At 37.8% G+C, this 19,811-nt stretch overlaps 1 protein-coding gene across 4 annotated transcripts in view; it reads left to right on the top strand.

Moving 5' to 3' along the window:
* Window positions 1-19,811, top strand: part of LOC143897185 (uncharacterized) — a 163,227-nt gene that overhangs the window by 108,211 nt on the left and 35,205 nt on the right. For all 4 annotated transcript variants that reach the window (XM_077405597.1, XM_077405600.1, XM_077405599.1 and 1 more), the window contains exons 4-5: window positions 5,473-5,622; window positions 8,183-8,332. In XM_077405597.1, the coding sequence (XP_077261723.1) occupies window positions 5,473-5,622; window positions 8,183-8,332 (300 nt within the window). The remainder of the gene's footprint in view (window positions 1-5,472; window positions 5,623-8,182; window positions 8,333-19,811) is intronic.

The following is a 19,811-nucleotide window of genomic DNA, read 5'->3' on the forward strand; positions in this document are numbered from 1 at the left end:
TTATTTTAAATTTTTTTTTAAGAGTACAGTGTCGCATACAACGACGAAATAAAAGCAAGCAGCCATTTAGCAAGTATGCGGTTGCACTTCGCAGTTCACTAACGGACACATAGGAAATATGACGATAATGGCAACGGTTTAGACAAAAGTTTATTCTTGCCGCAGTTTTTATTATCTGCAGTAACATATGCGTGTCCGGTGCAACTGCTCACGCAACGTTGCTACTATTACGTTATAATAGGGGAGAGTTGGATATTACCGAGCCCCTAAGAACTGAAGCGTATATCTAAGCTCAGAAATGCTTCAAAGAAACAAAATGTGCAGTTTTAGATAGGTAATTTATTTGGCTATCCATTATCATAGCAATAATCTTGAAAGTTAAACACAAACTGAAATATTAATAATTTTCCAAAAAATAAGAAAACGCGGTATTATCAAACTGGTCTGATAATATCGTCACCAGATCTGATAAAATCGTGCCCAGTTTAATAAAACCGTGCCTATAAAAATTACTCTGGCTTCAGCCAGTGACATGAAGTAGAACACAATAACAAAATGTTTTTTTATATTTATGCATTAATATCGTCTGGTAGGTACCTACATATAAAAATAAGTGAATGTGTTAACAAATAACGATCATTATAAATTCAAATCAAAACATAAGCAACGATCTTTTCTGTAAGCATCTTACATTGTAAACTAAACAGTCTTGGTAACTCTTAACACACAGTTATCGTTATACCTATGAGTATTATACCTTGGGCGTGAAATTATCAAACTCAATTATTTCACTTTACAACCTTAAAATATATAGGAAAGAAACGCGTATTTCTCTCTCTAAAATCACTTTGCAACCTAATTTTATAGTGTTTTAGCTTATCAGATCCGTCAAATTTATTTCTCTAATGTAAATATTATATTACTCACTTCTTATCGAAACTACCAGCAAAATTGCAACGAATAAGCAGAAAAGCTTCCAGAGCGCAGTGTCTTTACATGGACGGCCGGAACGAATTGACGGCGCATGCGGGTGGGGTATATTTTGTGTTACTCTATGATATTAACATCATTGTAGGCGCATAATATAAATAGTTATTGAGTTAAACAATGGCGCGGAATTGTTAACCGCGCGGTATATTCAACTCTCCCCTATACTTTTATTATTTTATATAAATCCATCGTGTGTAACACACATTGAATATGCCATGCAAACTGCAGAATTTCAAATTTCTGTAACTTTATTTTAATTACAATGACATTTTCAGGCAAGCGAATGTTTTCTCATTATTTTCTAACAATACAATGCCATCTATAAATTAATTAATGTTACGTCAAATTAAATTCTGCTTATAGCACATGTATAGTGAAATGTAGATACGCGTATATTCGACGATTTTACGATACATTTTTATCGAAACAGAGAGAAAGAGGGGCAAAGAGAGAAGAACCCATTATCTCCGAATGAAGTTCTATTCGTGAATCCATTAAAATGTATATTCGTGTTCCGCGTATTTACATCCGTCACAACTTTGCCCGAAAACGAAACGCTGCAGCGCTGGGATGACGCGTGTACGTGGCTAACGCGGTTGTCCTCTGTAATACATCAACGGGACGATTACATATTACAGGTGTCGCGTTACGTGCCAAAGCCAGCCGACACCTCACGCGCCGCCCGCAAATCTATCCGGCGACAACACGTGCCACTTATTGCACCGATGTACACGCACAATAAGCTGCGTATACGAACGTGCTTAATCTGTCTAATCAATTTTTGCCCCCGTTCATCCGACCGATGATCAATGTAATGAGGAGTAAACGAGGTAGCTTCGTGTTTCGCATCGCGATGAGATTTGCAATACGCGTAATGAGCACTCAGATCACAACCGGATAGTGTTTATGTATACCTGAATGCGATTGACGAATATAAGCATATTTTTAGGGGCCCGATTTCTCGATCTGCGTTTATATACGCAATCTAAAAGTATATTTATTTTAAAATTTCAAAAATTGTTGCAGTGATTTTTTCGCATTATGTATTGGTTGAGATACATTATTACATTAACTAGTGAATAATGCAATTATTTTATCACGTTTGCTTAATAATTCGCAGCGTGTAATTGTACCTGTCCCTCTATTTTTATGACTTCTTTAACGTTTTTTTTTTTTTTTAATTTATGCCACTCTTTCTACAGCAGTCATTATTACACGCTACGCGCGATTCACCCATCTCAGGATGTAATAGACTATCCTTATCAGCTCCTTGGCTTTGTCGGTCACCCTCGACACGTATTCCTCCTCCGCGGTATTCGCGTCCACACCGCACCGAAGTAGAGTGTTCGAAAAAGGGCCGGACGTACCTTGAAAAGAATTCCATTCGTCGGCGCTACACGGGCCGCTCCGGGTACCGACGTGCCCTGTCGGAAAGAGAAGGGCACGTACTCGCTCGCGTTTACCTCTTTTCTCGCCCCCGCCCCATGCACACGAGCATACGTGGAAACTGGAGATTCCATCGATGTCAGGAAAAGTAGGTCGATCGAAGTTCCGGCCTTTTGCTGAAAAAGCGAGGAACCGGCTCCATTGTCGCTTCGAGTAGTCTGCCGTCGAGGGAATTACCTCTCTCCCCTTTCAACCCTCTTTCCACTACTCTTCCGCGCCATGGCGGTGCTTCCTCTTTTTTGCCAATTAAAGCCCCAGACTGGACATCTCTCTCTCTCTCTCTCTCTCTCTCTCTCTCTCTCTCTCTCTCTCTCTCTCTCTCTCTCTCTCTCTTTCTCTCTCCTTCTTTCTCTTGCATGAGCTTCACGGAGTATCCCACGGCAATAAGGAAGTTCCGCGAGCTCTCTCGCGTATACCATGGATTCGCTCTTCCGGGCGAAATTTCACGGGCCATTGACGCCCCGGTCTTTGATATGTCCGTTGTCCGTTGGATAGCGCTGGCCACTTCTATACGTGGATACGAGCCTCGAGAGAGCTCCGGCAAGGAAGGGTATGGCGTGGCGATTTTTGCTTTGCATGTAACGCGGCCATAATAGCGCGATACGGACAATATTCCACGTAGGAAAATCTTAAGGACGGCGCGAACCGACGTAATCTTATGCGCCGTGGATAATGTGGAAGATTGTATTAAAAAGAGTAAGCCATCTCCACGTTTTAAAGTCGTCTTTTATGATACCACGGTATCGCGATAGCATTAGCTTTTATTACAGCCAGGGATGCTTAATTTAGGTTAGCTTAACTTTCGGATCCTATAATTGTAGCTTAAAGAATTAGGACTTTACACCAATTTTGGGGTTTTAAGTGTCATGACTGGATACACAGATGAGAGCAATGCAAACTTTATCATTATTATTTTAAAACAAAGGATTGTTTGTTAAAATAATAATAACACATCCTGCTAGAGTTGAGATTAGATGTATTGATTAGCTGTATATGGGACAGTGTAAATGGAAAATATATCTACAGCTGTAAAAGAACATGATTTATCAGTAATTTAAAAAGCACAAAAGTACAATGTTGAAAATATAAACGATATTGAATGAAAAATATTAAAATATGATATTGAAAATAGGCCAATTGATGTTTATACCTACTGGTAAAATTGCGCGTAGAAAAAACATGTACGTTGAAGAAAGTAAGAGAGTGATTTATATTTGTTTTATTATATTATAGTTAAATATACAGAGTTTCAAAACTGAAACTTATAGAATTTTAAATCTGATGCATTTTAATATAGTTCTGGTTGTAACAAGACTATATTAGTACTAACAATAACTTGTTAGTTAAAGCTCGGCGCAGCTAGGTTGTATATGCGCGTAGAGAGAAAACGAAAAATATATATGAATCCAGAGAAACGCGATATTTTTGTCAGAGGAGCGAAAATATGAGCTAGAAAAAAATGAAACTAGATGTAGGTCAGCCAATGTTTATGGTAGCACGGAGTAAAGACAAAACGGGCTGATACAGCGGATTGGTAAGATTAGCGGATGTCGCTACGTGGGTTTCGGCGCGCACTGACGGTCTTGGTGAAGCTAGCGCGTCAAACAATATGTGTGCACGGCCTCGCATCGCACGTAATTTCGCCTTAAATCGCGGTGGTAACCATTGGTAGCCTCGGTTCGCCGGCGGAAGAAGTTCGAAAGCCAGCCACGGCAACCACCGTAAATCGCCAACTCAATAAAGCAGGGCATAACACTTTATCTCGGAGCATAAGTGCACCCGCCGACTTCCGTGCGTGGGTATAAGAAACATGGTCGCGGTATGAAAAGATGTTTCCCGGCGCGGTATTGCCTGGGTTATGGTCAAACTTGTTCTTCCGCAACAAAACCGCGATACATCAACGAGTTACCTGCACGGGGTTTCGCCGCACTCGACCGCGGGTGGATTCACCGGACGTACATCCGGAATTTTTATCGTCAATTCTGCCGCAATGAGACCGCGTTTAATAACACGTTTAATTGCAAGTTTACGACGGCAGGAGAGATAAGGAATTGAAGCTTTCTAAGTTCTTAAGGAAAAGGAGCTCCATTGTCGTTTTGGAGGAAGACAATAGCCTTATGATTTTGTTATGAAATTGTTCCGCCAAATATGAATGTTTTGCCGATAATGGTTGTGCCAAGTTTACGCTTCATGAGCTATTCTCGCAAGATTAAGGGTTGATTTATAATAGCCGTAACCGTTGATTTAAGCTATAATCTTTAAAAAATTGACTAATCACAGTCGAATGTGAGAAGAATAATCGACTGTGATTGGTCAATTTCTTAAAGATTACGGCTTAAATCAACGGTTACGGCTATTATAAACCAACCCTAACACTTTTAACTGACAAATATCGTAACTTGTTATCCGTAATTCTTGATTAGTATTGATCGATGTATATGCGTGATAAAGCTTTTGTTTCGTAGAAAATATTTAAGAATCGGCAAAAGGCCTTTTTATAGATTTGTCCCCGTTTATTGGATATTCACGATTAGACCTCGGCGCAGGAGGATCGGCGCAAGACCAAATGCCGGCAATCCGTAAGCTCGCAAACTGCGTCCGTTGGCCGCAAGAAACTTCCCAGCGCTACGCGATCTCTGCATCTCGCAGGGGGGGGAGAAACGCAAAAACGTGCTATCGGCAGCTGCAAGCGATTCCGCTTCATTGAAATTCGCGAGTGCAACATTACGTCGTAACGAGACGAGTAGACAACGTCTGTTTCACCCCCCGAGGGAACGCTTTTCCGTGAGAAGGCGATCGTGCCTCCTACGGAGTTTCAATCGCGGAACTCACGATTCGTTGCAATTTCCGACAAAATAGAAAGTTTTTCCTTTTTTCCCTTTTTTTTTGTTACCGCAAGAAATAAACACGGTTGCTCCTTAATATAAGGTACACTTCATATACCGTCACGCGACGCATAATTGCATTTTGCGCGACGGCAGCGGCGCGGGGGCGGCGCGGTGGCCACTTTATTAAAAGCCGGTTTTGTGGTTTCAGATGAGTTCAGGAGTAAGGTGGCTTGCGAGAACGAAGTCATCAATCTCGTTTGTCATCCCGGTCAGAGGGTGACGATTTTCAGCGCGTCCTTCGGCAGAACGCAATACGAGTCTCTGCAATGTCCGCAGCCGCTGGGCGTGCAAGAAGAAAGTAAGTGCTGCCATCAATTAATGACATCTTACGTTTCTCCTTTAATCGTAATTTACGACTTATTGTAACTTATTTTTTAACTCTGCCTTCTTTCATCGAGATTCCGCGACACGCCCGTTCGACATCGCATTACTCGTTATTAAAGCAGTAAGTAATGCGAACATAAACTCGTGTGTGCTTCAACGCATTATGAACTCTCGCGTGCTCTTCGCGTTTCGATATCATCTTGATTCTGTGTCGCATTGTTCCGAGTATGTCACTCGTAAAAAATATTAACGCGACGCCACTCTCCGAGATTATAACTGACGTTATGCAGGCGTATCATAAATCCTGATGCGTGTCACTAAAGTAATGATATCCATCATCACATACATCGTGTATAAATACAAATACCAAACCAAAATTCTGCAAATCGGGCGACAAATTGTGGGATTTTCGAGACGCTTCAATTTCTATAGTAATATAACGGGGGTTCGATCGATAATCTCTGTCGTTCATTTCTTCTATTTGCCGATGAGTTTTTCTGCACAGAGAAGCCCTCGAGTCGATGTTTGTCCTAGTTTATTGTCATACTTGGCGACGAGATTGCGACTCTTTCTTTCGTGGCTGCCGAAGTTTCGGATGAGGTTCGCGCGATGTGGGAAGAGAAAATTAAAGTGAGTTCTCCCGCAGGGTATTCCTGAAAAAAAGAAAGGAAGTTGAGTGTTTCCGTTTCCCAAGTGGAGCGGGATAATTCAATGACCAGATCATGCATTTGAGCGCCAAATGTGACGTTTGATATCGGGAAAGCTTGTTATTCGCGTTCGCGCGCCGGAGAAAGCCGCACGCCTCTCACTTTTAATTCAAGAAGAGCGAGGAGCTTACTTACCTCTCGTTCTTAAGACGCAGTTTTATTTAACTTTTCAAAGTAAATTCTTTTAACTCGCGAATGAATGCTCCAGTCGACCGCTCGCGTTCCCACGACGACTTTTTGTCCCGTCCAATCAATCGATTCCTACGAAAGCGCACGAAGAGAACGCTGAAACGGGAAAACGTAAACGAGAATGGCTCACTGCGAAGATCGTACTACTGATACTTTAACGATACCATTTAATTCTGAAACATTGAAACGTTTATTTTTCACGTACACAGTAAAGGATGTTCTTATTTATCTGACTGGTCTTCTGTTTTAGTTTCAACATTATATCGTGTCTCGAATCTTTAATAACAATTCTAGGTCACTTTAATCATTTGAGACAATAATCCACGCATACATGATGGAATTATTCTTATAACCTTATTAGCTATAGCTAACTAACTTTAGAGATAAAACTAGAAAGAGAGAAGGGAAGAATCTCAATTACTCTCAGTTAAGTTGTTATAAAAAAAGATTTTATTTTTTTATTTGGCTTTTTACTTTTCTTAAAAGAAAATATTATTTCTGTTCCTTTTATGGGCAAAGGAAATTCTGGTTTTACAGTTGTATGAATAGCTCGGCTCTGTTCACGATGATCCAATAAATCTCTCCATTCCATGGCACACAATTCCTTGGTCCACTTATCCGGTCATCATCCGCCAACTCGTAGAGCTACCCTTTAACGCGAAGGATCGAAAGGTTGCTTGCAGCTTGAGTGCGACAATAAGGAACAAAATCTACCGAAATGGTGCCGCGTTATAATAGTGCTTTTTCGTGCTTCCTCGTCATGAATGGCTCGCGGTCGCTTTGATATCCCTTTACGAGACGCGCTGCGTCGTCACGTCTCAGGTCAACTTGAGTGATACGTACATTTTCTCGCACAAAAGAGTATCGGAAACTCCAAAGACTTCCTGCTCTTCGCTCTTCCTTGGATTCCGTCTTTTCTGTCATTCTGCGTGAAGTCAGATCGATTATATATTCTCATTCTTTCTCCGATACGACTGTCGGCGAACTTTTCCAAGTCTTATTCAATAACGAAAACAACGTCGCGCAGTGTCTTTTCAAGTCTTTTGTAAATCATAATAGTTATTTGTGCAACAAGTGCTGTAAGATGAAAGGCGAGTGCGGTCACCGCACCCGGGAATTTTCATCTTTACGCACGACTTGCACACCTTATTTTATGTTGCTAGTGCGTGGAAAGTGGTCTATCACGCACGCGTAGCGTGCGCAATGGGCCACTTTCCATGCACGTGTTACATAAATGATGTAAACAGAATCTTACATGTTTTGTAAATGTTGAACGCAAGCTCGTGAATTAAGAGATCCTTCTACTTGTCTTAGACTGAAGAGTTAATTGCATGTAGCAAATGCGTTTTGCATAATGTTTACGTAATCTTCACGTGACTTTTAATCTAACCAAGCAAAGGTGGATTTATATATACGTGTAACTGTTGAAAACTCTATTTTTTTGTAATTTTGTGTGCATAAAATGAGCTAGTCATTATCGTTTTACTTTTGTGAAATTGTTATTACGAAATATACAAACTTTGTTACTTCCTGCGTAATTTTTGCGTCAAATTTTCTATATGGAACATTAAGAACACGAATTTCTATTAGTTTTCTTATATACTGTATATTATTATTGTTATCGTTATACTGTTACAGCTTGCATGATGGACTTTGCAACGGAAACCGTAATGCAATTATGCCACGGTAAACGACGATGCTCGGTGGTGGCTAACAGCACAACGTTTGGTAGACCAGACCCTTGCAGCCCAGACAGCAAAACGTATCTCAAAGTCGTGTACACCTGCGGTGAGCGAAAGAAATTCTCTTGCTTCAATTTTGCTGTCATGAAATGATCAAATACAGTGTGTCTTGTAATATATAGCTAATGATTTAGTTTCAGAGTTAAAATATATTTAAAAAAATTAATCACATATATTTTTATCTTTTACGAATAATATAAACGCTATAAATATCTGTCTATTAGAAATCTTGGTTTTAGAATAAGGAACAATAGCTTTGGCTAATTTTAAATACGATTATAATCGATTTTTATAATAACAAAGAGACATTCTGTGTCTTTTACCGTACTCGCAACTCAGCTCGCAAATAAGATAGACAAGTTGATGATTGAGATGCAATAACATTTTGAAAAAAATAGCGGTAACGGGTACAGTATATAATCGTACAGAGAGAAAAGTAATTATATACTTATTTAAACGAAAAAATTGTACGAGCGTTTTTCCGAGGAACTGTAGCCGGCGGCGATTCACCGTTGCAATCCTTGAAAAGTAGCGAGAAAAACTGATATTACGAACCGTGCAATAACGTGTAGGGGGGATCTGTCCGGAGCTTGCTGCACAATGGCGTATAATGAGCGCAGGAACGCTCTTCCTCTGAGGAGAAGTTATTTTATTGCAAGGTTCGAAGTGACTCGGCGCGGCAGCAACGAGTCAGCGACAGCTTTAAACAAAATGACGTCGTCGCAAGGTCTTTCCTTCAACCCGGGACGGGACTCGTACTGAATTTCGTTCTCGACATTTTTAATGGGCACTTTCCTCAGGAACGGTACGTCACGAAGAATGGCGAAAGAAACTGTTGTGTGTGAAAACTGTCGACGAAAATTAACGAGCGGCATCTGCCGGAACGTATTTCGAGCGATATTCCATGACGTCGCCGGACGCTATCCCCCTGAGAACGGAAAACTAGAATTTTCCGCGGCCATCATCGTGATACAGGTTGCAATTTCAGTCCGCGTGTTTACTTGTTTACTTATGTTTGAACGTATCCGCAATGATAATTTTACGCAAGTATCGATTAACGGCTACGTCGGTTATCGTCGATCGGGTTGCCACATTTTTTTTTTTTTTTTTAACTAATAAAGAATTCGCCACAATTTAATCAAAAAATAAAAAATAAACATATAGAACGAGTTGTGTGGAACGTAAATGCGTTCAGTCGCAATATTTGCATCGTCGTTGAATTTTCGTGCGCGAGTACACACGCTCGTGTACAAACGCTTTTCGCGGAAATCTTTGAATCTTTTCAACGAAGCCGCGACGCCGCAATAACATTCTTCGCGAAAAGTTGCACGCGAATTGGGAGACGTTAACAGGGGAAGTTTTATACCACTACTTGCTAGATGCTTATGTCGTCCCTCGTGAGAGCGGCGCACGGTCGTCACAGTATTACTCCATGCCCCAATTTTTTTTTTTACTTTTACGAGCGAAATTACATATTTCGCGTACACGTACATTTTGTCAGTAAATAGCACGGTGTACCGTGCTCTTATAACTGGGTATTACTTTGTTGCGGAATACCTCGTTTACATTAATCGCAACTATTTTTTACCTTCTTAACAAAGGAAGGAAAGTGTAGAAAAGACGGTATACTGTGTTATAAAAAAATATGCTGTAATTTTTCTTGAAACATGTAAAATTTATTCCTACCGTGGAAACTGGCTCGTGAATTTTTCTTTATAGAACTTATTTTTAAGAAGAATAGAAGCTGAGTGAGGAGAAGAAGAATTGAGAAATAATTTAAGTATCGAGATAACATTACGTATGAATAACATCATTTTCTAACTTAATATTTTTATTTAAAGTAGGTATATACCCATATTTAAGATATTTCCTTTTGATCTCGCTTCGATCACTCGGCACTTCGGAGTTAACGCGATACTCATTATAAATTTCGGATACAGTGCAGTTGTGAAATGCATTCTCCTTTATATTTTATTAATATGATACGGATTAAAATTTTTTGATTGGAAAGATTCGAGCTGAATTTTTTGAGTTGAAATTAAAGTCGCGATTATATATATATATATAATGGTAAGTGCCTGGTGTTGGCACTGGAAGAACAGGGAGTCGCGTTGGCCCTTTCGTGGCTCGTCGCACGTCAAATTACCGGCCGTAAACGACCGTGCGCACGGATTATGATTCGTGCGACGTAGCCGAGAGAACGCATTTGTATGTGCCTGTGAATGCCCGCCGATGCGAGCTCATTAGTCAATGTCACTTCGGTTCCTGTTACCGACCGGCAACGTTTGCGAGAGAAAAAAAATAGGGAATCGTCGCTCGGTATTCTAATTTGGCGGCGAGTCATGCACAGTTCTTCGTGGCACGCGGCTCTCCCGGTGGCCGCGGGCAAATTATGCGCATTCGTTGGTACGTGAAAAAATTCGTGAAATAATGAACGTCTGTCGATCGGAGTCGGTCGCATCTCTTCGCGATCGAACGTTTTGAAATATCGTAAAACCACATTTTACAACGATTTTTATAACAATATTGTTATACAATTGACTGCGCAAACGTCTGTAGAATGCTAACATAGCGATGCGTGAAGGTTTCGTGGTCGATTTATTAAGTTTTCCCCCTTTCTCCCCTTAAAAGAGCGATGCGTTCATATATACTCTTTTTTCAAATTGAGATTGCTTTTCCGTGTGCTTAATATCAAAAAATTATACCGGATTTTAAAATAAGTTTCCTACTTATTCGTTGAACCACGTTTAAAGTAATTCGAGGATTTCGAGGTATTCTAAGGCAATATCAAATCTTCCTTCTTACTCATGCATATATGCGCACACGTTGCCAAGAGAACATGCTCGGGGAATAATAAAATGGCATGATAAGAAAGTAAGGCTTGTTGTGAATTGAATTTTTTCGCGGCGTAGATTGCTGATTCAAAAAATTGAATTGCACAAAAATTACGTCGGAATTATTTTATTCATTGCGATACTTTCGATAAAATTGATACTAAATACATATAGATGAAAGCATAATTATGAAATATTGATTATATTTTATAAATCATATCCTCATTATGTTCGGATTTTGTATGCATTTTGAACTTTACTTTAATGTGATGTAGATTCAAGTTACAGAGTATTGCGTGTCGAAAATATTCATATTTGAATCAAAAAAATTACATTACAATATTTTTTATTTATGTGTTGCAATAGTGTCATTTGTAATTTTTTAATACTTATAATACATTTTCAAAGATTAGCAAGACAATAAACTATGATGTAAATAATGACAATGCCGCGGAAACATTCTTTCCGTTGAGCTTGCATTCGATTGGATGACGATATTCAGAATGGAATCAAACGTACTTCCCATACTATTCATGCTATTTCTGTAAAGCGCGTGCTTTCCATACTATTCATACTATTTCTCTAAAGCACGTTGTTCGTTGTCTTCTTTGCTAAGTTCTCCCGAGGTATTTACTTGGAACAATTATCGAGCGATTTCAAAGTGTAATTGGATCCGCATGAATTATCAATGTACATCAAAGTCCCACCTCCTCCTCTTTGATCCGACACGAGCGTGGATCGTCAATCGCGCTGGAAGTAAATAAGCTCTGCAAATCCACGTTCTACGAGATAGGTGTAATCGAGTCCCTATCGATTATTGCAGCATTGGAAATATGCTAATCAGGTTCGATATGTTCACAGGGTATATTTATTATCAATAATATAACAAAATTGGCGAAGTAGACAAGAATACGAGTTATCCATTATGATTCTGACTCGTTAAGTTGGATGTTTGCCTAAAGTGCCTAAACTTTACATGCAAGTTTTAGAAATACGATTAAAAATAATCGTTCGTGAAATATTTTATTTTTTGACAAAGAAGTAGAAAACTCATCTTTTGATATATTTTAACTTTTAATTCTATTCTGTACTTTTTCTTTTTCTTTTTTTTTCTTATATTGAAACAGTAAAAATAATAAAAAGACGCTTCTTAAGAATTACTCGGACATTATGAGGATATAAAAATCAATGATAAAATGCTTTTTCCATAATACGTGTATAAAATTTTTAATCGTCACAAATTAGTCTTCACACGCTAAACGTATTATATATTTTTCCGCGAGGTAATATCCGCGAAGTAAAAAATATCTCTTTCAAGCGGAACTTATTTACAGAAGGAGCTATTAAAGAACTATGCTGTTAGGAATAAGAGAAGGGTAAACTTCAGGGAAAAAAATATTCAAAGCATGTGTTTTTTTCTCATGGTATGCGAACTTTCATAATTTATAAGAGGCAAAACACGGTACCATCTACAAAGCCGGATAAAGTAACTCCTGATTCCATTCATCAATTTTATTTATAAACGGCGGTTTATTAACCGCAAAAATTTATTCCATCACTGTCGTTTGCACTTAACTCAACGTTGTAACTGTTTCGATTTGTGTAATTAGATTCTCGTGGCTAAAAGTTTCAGGACTTTTCATGAAAGATACCAAAGACAGATTTATTATACCTTGTTAATTAACACTTATATATATATATATATATAGAAAACAATTTAACCCAAATTTAACCCAACAATTAAATATTCCATAAAGTAATTTCCTGTTTCTAAAATTACATTACAAATATTGTATTATTTTTTAATGAAATTAATTTTTTAATTGTAATTATTTTCTGATAAAATTAATTTTTAATATTTGTGTTAATTCTAATGCTCTTCTCTATTTGATTTGACTGTAGCGACGTTTAATAATTCCAACAAAGTTTAGGTACGAATCGTTAAATATTACATAGCTAAACTTTTCCAGATAACGTTGCTTGATTAATCATAAATCATGATAATGGTTATTAGCCGGTGTTACGTACAACGAGAATGAGCAACTTGAGAATTCTTCTCTGTTATATATTACGTCTGTTACATTAATTATTATCCACGTCTCTTCAACGATAGAAGCTAAATTCGTTGGATTTCACCATCCATTTCCCTGATACAAACTGAATCACCCGTTGATTTCACACATGGGATCTCGTTGACAAAGTGAATATACGTAGCCTACATCCAAAGCCAAATCAGTCGACGCTTAACGATGTATGAATGCATTGCTTAATTTCACGGATACGAATACATCGGTTGATATCAGTCAATCGAAAAAAATAGATCCGTTTTATATACATGCGTCGTCCGTCGGACGTATAAAATCATTTATGGAAGTATATTTTAACCACATTTTGCAAGATTGTTCAATTCAGTTTAATACGTTTAAAGAATTTTCTTAGGAGACGTTAATTGAACAATTTTGTTGAAAATCATCTTCAAAACTTTGATTGAATTCATTTTTTGCATTTGCAATACTTTCCAACTTTTTTTTAGTTATTAAGTTGCTAAACTTTTCTTATTACAATTTCTTCCCTTTTTTTTTGGCCTTTTATAGAGATATTTTCGTGACCTAAGATTTTTCGAAATAGAATTCAATAGAATGGTTGAAATTGGCGGCCAGCCGCTTTTACATAATAATCGTTCGATTTACAATAATAGGGGGCCATTGATACGCTCCGTGCTGCTTAACGAAGCGTCGATGCATCACGGCAATTCGTCTCAATTGAATTTTGACACGTGGCTGAAGAGCCATGTCAATCAACGATAGAAAATCAAGCTCTCGCGTAGCCACGAAGCTAATTAGGGATCGAAGTGCCAACTCGATGGCGCATACGGCTATATAGCTACTTTACATCACAGGGTTCATCGCGAGGTAATGACCCTTCGAATTTCAGCCATTAATCCGACCTACAGCTACGCTGCTAATGAAAAATATCCTTCATGCGACGAATAATCAATTCAATCCGCGTGGAACGGATTTATTATTCGATATTGACTAATAATTTACATTTAAACGGTATATTTTAAAGCACGGCGTTTGTTACAGTTTACCAATTCTTTGTTAACTCTTGAGCCCCGCTATCTTTATTTATCAACAAGAATGCGAGCGTTTGATATTTATCGCATTGTTGTAGCTGCAATATATTTTCATTAGAAATGCGGCGAGCTAACATATCACAATTTATTTTGGTTACAGAGACGTATTTTAATTAATAAATAGCAAATGCACGAGATTGTTTGCATTAACGATGGATGATGTTTCAGAAATATGTGCTATATTTCTAAAACTTTATACTGTCGCAAAATATTTGCGAGAGCAAAGGGATCTGTGTTATTGATTATATTTGTTTTAAAGAAAAAATAAATGTTGACAAGTGCCACTAGTTACTCTATCATATGTGCAATGCGCTCGAAAGTTAAAGAGGAAAAAATCATATCGATTTTTTAACATTTAGGTATTCTCCAATGTCGACAGCGATACATTTTACGATATGAAATACAGGAGATGTCTCTCGAAGATAACCAAATACTTTTTGCACACAATTAACGCATGTTATAAAATTGCACGTAAGATGGTAGAAAATGCGTATTTTAAATTTAAGTTAAACTTTTTTACTCTCTCTTTTGCCATAAGTACTCGATTGAATAGAATTATAAATTGCAACTAATAAATTTAATAACTCTCTTGATATGTCTCATTATTAATACATTACCATATTTGTTGCATATATCTCATTAATGCTAATTTTACGTTTTGATGCTTGTAATTATTAAATTACGTTCGACAGAACTTTAAAATATATATAATTATAATTGGTTATTATTGGTATTAATTGCTTATATTTACATAATTTTATATACAAAAAAATATATGTATCCGCGAGCTGAAAGTCACAAAAATTTTGCCTTCTTTATAAAATTTAGAGCGCGAGGTAAGAACATATTATGCCGCAAAATTGTCTTTTAGACGTGTTAACGTGCGTGTGATACGTTCAAGGTCCTTTGCCGGAAATTTCTCTCGATTTCCATTTTAAAGAGCGAATTACTACGTGGACTACGCGGTGATGCTTCATGGAAGATTAATGAACTAATCCTTCAGAGCCGACTCTTTCCCATTCCGATTTTCAACCTTGGATGTTTTCTAAAAAAAAAACTAGTCGCACACATCGGCCATCGGTACGGTTAATTGATGAGTTGCAAAATAAAAGCATCGCGTAATACGGATGCGAGTAAATTTTATTAATCGCCGCACCCAATAAGTTTCTTCGTTTCCTTGTTTCAAGTGGCTACGTTTACACCCATCAGCGACCTGATCGCGGCCTGACCTATATTGTGACCCGAGGTAGGTCTAGTCATCATTACACCGAAAGAGACCTAAAAATTGACGGGATCGTATTTGGGATCGCCCTGAATTGCAGCGAATCCGAACAAGCAAATGAAGCTTTTAGGACGCGTTGCGCTTGATCGCGCGTTTACATCGCAAATGATAACGGCCGATTTCAGGTCGGATCACTAAAATACGCGGCCTGATCTGAAGCTAGTTCTGGTCGCCTATCAAGTGTTTACAGCAGGCGGCCTAAATAATTTAGGTCGAATTTGAGGTATAGGCCGCGGCCTAAATTCAGGGTGTAAACATATAGACTGTAATTTGTTTCGTACCGACACTGGCTACGTTTACACCCTGAATCTAGGCCGCGGCCTGTACCTCAAATTCGACCTATAAATTATTTAGCCCGCCTGTTGTAAACAGTTGATAGACGACCGGACCTGGCTTCAGATCAGGCCGCGTATTTTAGCGATCCGACCTGAAATCGGCCGTTATCATTTGCGATGTAAACGCGCGATCAAGCGCGACGCGTCCTAAAAACTTCATTTGCTTATTCGGATTCGCTGCAATTCAGGGCGATCTCAAATGCGATCCCGTCAATTTTTAGGTTTTTTTCGGTGTAAACGAATGATGACTAGACCTACTTCGGGTCACAACATAGGTCAGGCCGCGATCAGGTCGCTGGGTGTAAACGTAGCCACTGTCAGATAATTCTCAGTTTTGAGTGGCAGTTGCCGATTCTCTTTAGTTTCCACGACAGTTGCATTCATAATAATTCCCGATCTATCTGCAGAACGCTACGTAGCCAAAAGCGCTTTTAACCATTGTACGTACGTAACATTATGCGTGAGTTATGTGCTGTTTCTAGGTTCAGTCGGGTATAATTCGTCTTTCCACGTGGACGTGCGCTAATTTGCGCGCGGTGTACCGTCGACACTTGAATTATTCGATTTACGTTTAACAATTCAGGCCGACGCCGATCAATCGCTATCGTTTTCGACGTTCAGTGACGGTGTCGCACGATTCGGACATCCATATTAATAAATGCCTTAATCTATATGCATTCAGTTATTCGCGAGAAGCATGTGTAAATGGCGGTATTATCAGAGATATTAGAATTTGAGATATATTCGTATTTTACTCTTTGTAAGATTTACGAAATAAATCGCCGAGTTTAAACCAGTTATAATAAAGAGATTGGACACAATTAGTCTCCAAATTGCTTCATGCAGTGCTAATTTATATATTTAATAATTAATTAATTAAAATTAATAAGCTATTATACGTTATAATTATTAAAGCAAACAGATAAACATATTTATGTATTCTTTAAACATGAAAGATAACTAAATACATAACTAATCAGATTTGAGATTAATAAAAACATATTATTACATTTATGGCGAATAATTTAAACAATATTAATTTTTTGAGTTTACTATATTTATAAGAATTGGAAATAAAAAAAATGTATAGATTAATAGATAATAGATAAGATAAATAAATGGCGAATAGATATATTGATTTCGAAGTTTAAACATAACATTTCTGTCGTGCATTTTTATTTAGGTCATTGTATATATTTCTGTTGACAATATTTTAATTTTTCGATATTAATTTACTCTTCTCTCAATTCTTCGGCCTTTTTATTGCGTTTGTGAAATCGTACAAAATTCATTCCGTCATCGAGGGAGAGAAAGCCGAGCGTTGAATATTTTAGTATTGGGAAACGCCGTGCAAGCAGCCTCGTTGATTATGATTGCATATTTTAGATCGTAAACTCGTTAAAACTCGTCAACCCCCCTGACAACGACGCGGCACCGGGCAGCGTTTGCCGATGTCTTTCGGAATTGAAGACATCGAAAATCGTCCAAGACTCGAACGCTTTATTCCCGTCGTATACCTTATCCAGCGTTCCCGGATTTGTCCGAGATCGTACGCTATTTTATTGCAATTTCTCTCATGTCTGGAACTTGTCGCCTTGGCAATCTTCAACAAGTGTCCGCATGATCAGTTTTCTTCGCATAGTAGCTATCATGAAAAATTCTGTTACACTATAGGATATATATACACATTGCTTGAAGAATTCTATTACACTATAGGAATTCTTTAAGTATCAATACAGCGCGATGTATTCACGATTCTCTACGTAATTTGCTACGGAACGTAGCATTGCGAAAGTCTTGAGAAAAAAAAAATATTCTCGAGAAACAAAAAGCTTTTGCAATTTTTATCATCATTGTGCTCTTTTAGCGAATAATATTTCTTGAAGACACATACCTAATGGATTAATATTCTCGCTGTGTGCGCCTATAAGGCAAGTTTCTAATAAGTAAATGAATTGTTATAAGTGTTATGGAGTTTCTTGATTCGATCTCTTCTCTCCCATCTCCCTTGATTTCACTGAATATCGCTAGGCGCATTATTGCAATTGCAACGGCGTTTATAGATCATCGCGAAATCGCCAAGTTCTCAACAAGTGGTCGAGTCTTGGCGAGATGTCTATCAACTTCAGATGCCAGATATTTCGCGTAACGCCAAACTGTACGTTTAGCAACTAGCTGCCAGTTGCAACCTCGACCAGGTGTACGTTTATGTACAATTCGAATAATTGAATCCACGAACTGTGAACACAATATACTATAGTCGTTTACAACAACCATTTTTGTCGTAAAATAGTCCGATCGATATCATGTATTTTTTTTCTTTTTTTACAAATACATATTTGAATTTTTGGTTTGAAAATCATTGCATTTTGAGAGCACACATTGTTGAGCACGAACGCGGACAGTGAAGATACACACGTTATATATTTCTGATTTCTACATTCTATTCTCTGATTCTACACATCGTTCGCGTCAATTTGTTTTGCTCAATCTTTACCGGTACTCGCGACGTTAAAGAAAGATTTATATGTATATACCTATCTCGGTGTTTGTGCTTTCCCTTCGTGATACCAATATTTTTCTTCATTTTTTTTCACGTTTTATCCCATATAAAATATAGAAATCGCTGTTTTTTGTTTTAAGGTGACAGGAATATAAATCATTCATAAACTTACATGGAACAACTCATGTTACCCTGTTGTGAACGAATTTATTTCTTAAAGTGATTCATTCTTTTATTTATTTACTGTGCAATTATAAATAAACATAACAGTGATTAAGTATGCGGATTAAGTATTTTCTTCATGGATATTTGTTATTTTGGAAAAGAAAGAAATAATATTTGCTCGCTCTAGAGAGAAAGAAATAGAAGAAAAGTACTTCGTTTATTCCGGTTTGCGAGAAAGCAATACTTAATTATCGAGAGTGTACGCCATTTATTAGAGAATAAGTATTTTTTTTCTTTCATTGAGGTCTGAGGTAAGTGAGAAAGGAGATATACTACGCTAATTTGTTGCTTACGCATCAGGAAACAACTCGTTTAGTAAATGAAGAACGTTTCCTTTGAGCTGAGAATATTTTTATACGCGAATATAGTGACTTTCATATGTACATATACGTACTTTTTATTAATATAATATCAGAGGCTAGCATATGTAGCATTAATTCCCACTGGAAATCATTAAGTTGGACTTTAGTAGAATTGAGTTCTGAGGATTGAATAAGAGACAAGTATTTCTCTTTAAAACTTTGCAATTGTGATAATATTGCTACAGCTTTTTCAGAGCAGATAAATGCTTTGGTCTCTATTTTTAAAGAAGCCCCATATATTTTTCAACTGCATGAATCTATTATCTTTTCTTAAAGTTCTTTTTCTACGAAGTCCGCCGCTAAGTCAATGAGCAACGATAAAATAAAACCTAATAGTAACAACTCGCTTTTTAAGATAACTCTGTCTCTTTCTTTCTTTTTTCATCATTAAAATTCTCAGTAAGATTGATTTATATTTTCTAACTTATTTTCTTTAGGCATCAAAATAAACATTCTGCTGAAACAGTTCTCAACGCGCGTTTTCTCAACACACTCTTCGTGTGTAACTCTTAAGGCGGTATTCTCTGAGAAATGACTTTCCTGCGGCAAATTAGTGAGAATAGAGAACGTGCAGTATATGCACGAATAGGTTGAACAAAGTGTAGTCTTGTAGCAACAAATTCACTAGTAACTCGAGAGGAAAGTTTTTGTATTTCGTACATTTTCCTTTAACCCTCTCGCAGGTCCTTCCTCTTTAGCCGGGCTATTATACAATAAATTCACTTCTGTTGACGCGGGAATTGAATTTCCTACAGCATAGCCGTGGGCTACGAGCACAGAGCCATCGAACTTTTTCACTCGATGTATAGCCTTCGAGCCAACCGCCGAGATCTTATGATCGAATAAAA

The sequence above is a fragment of the Temnothorax americanus genome, unplaced genomic scaffold, assembly GCF_048541705.1.
Source record: "Temnothorax americanus isolate GAGA-0224 unplaced genomic scaffold, ASM4854170v1 Scaffold2, whole genome shotgun sequence".
NCBI classification, from domain to species: Eukaryota; Metazoa; Arthropoda; class Insecta; order Hymenoptera; family Formicidae; genus Temnothorax; species Temnothorax americanus.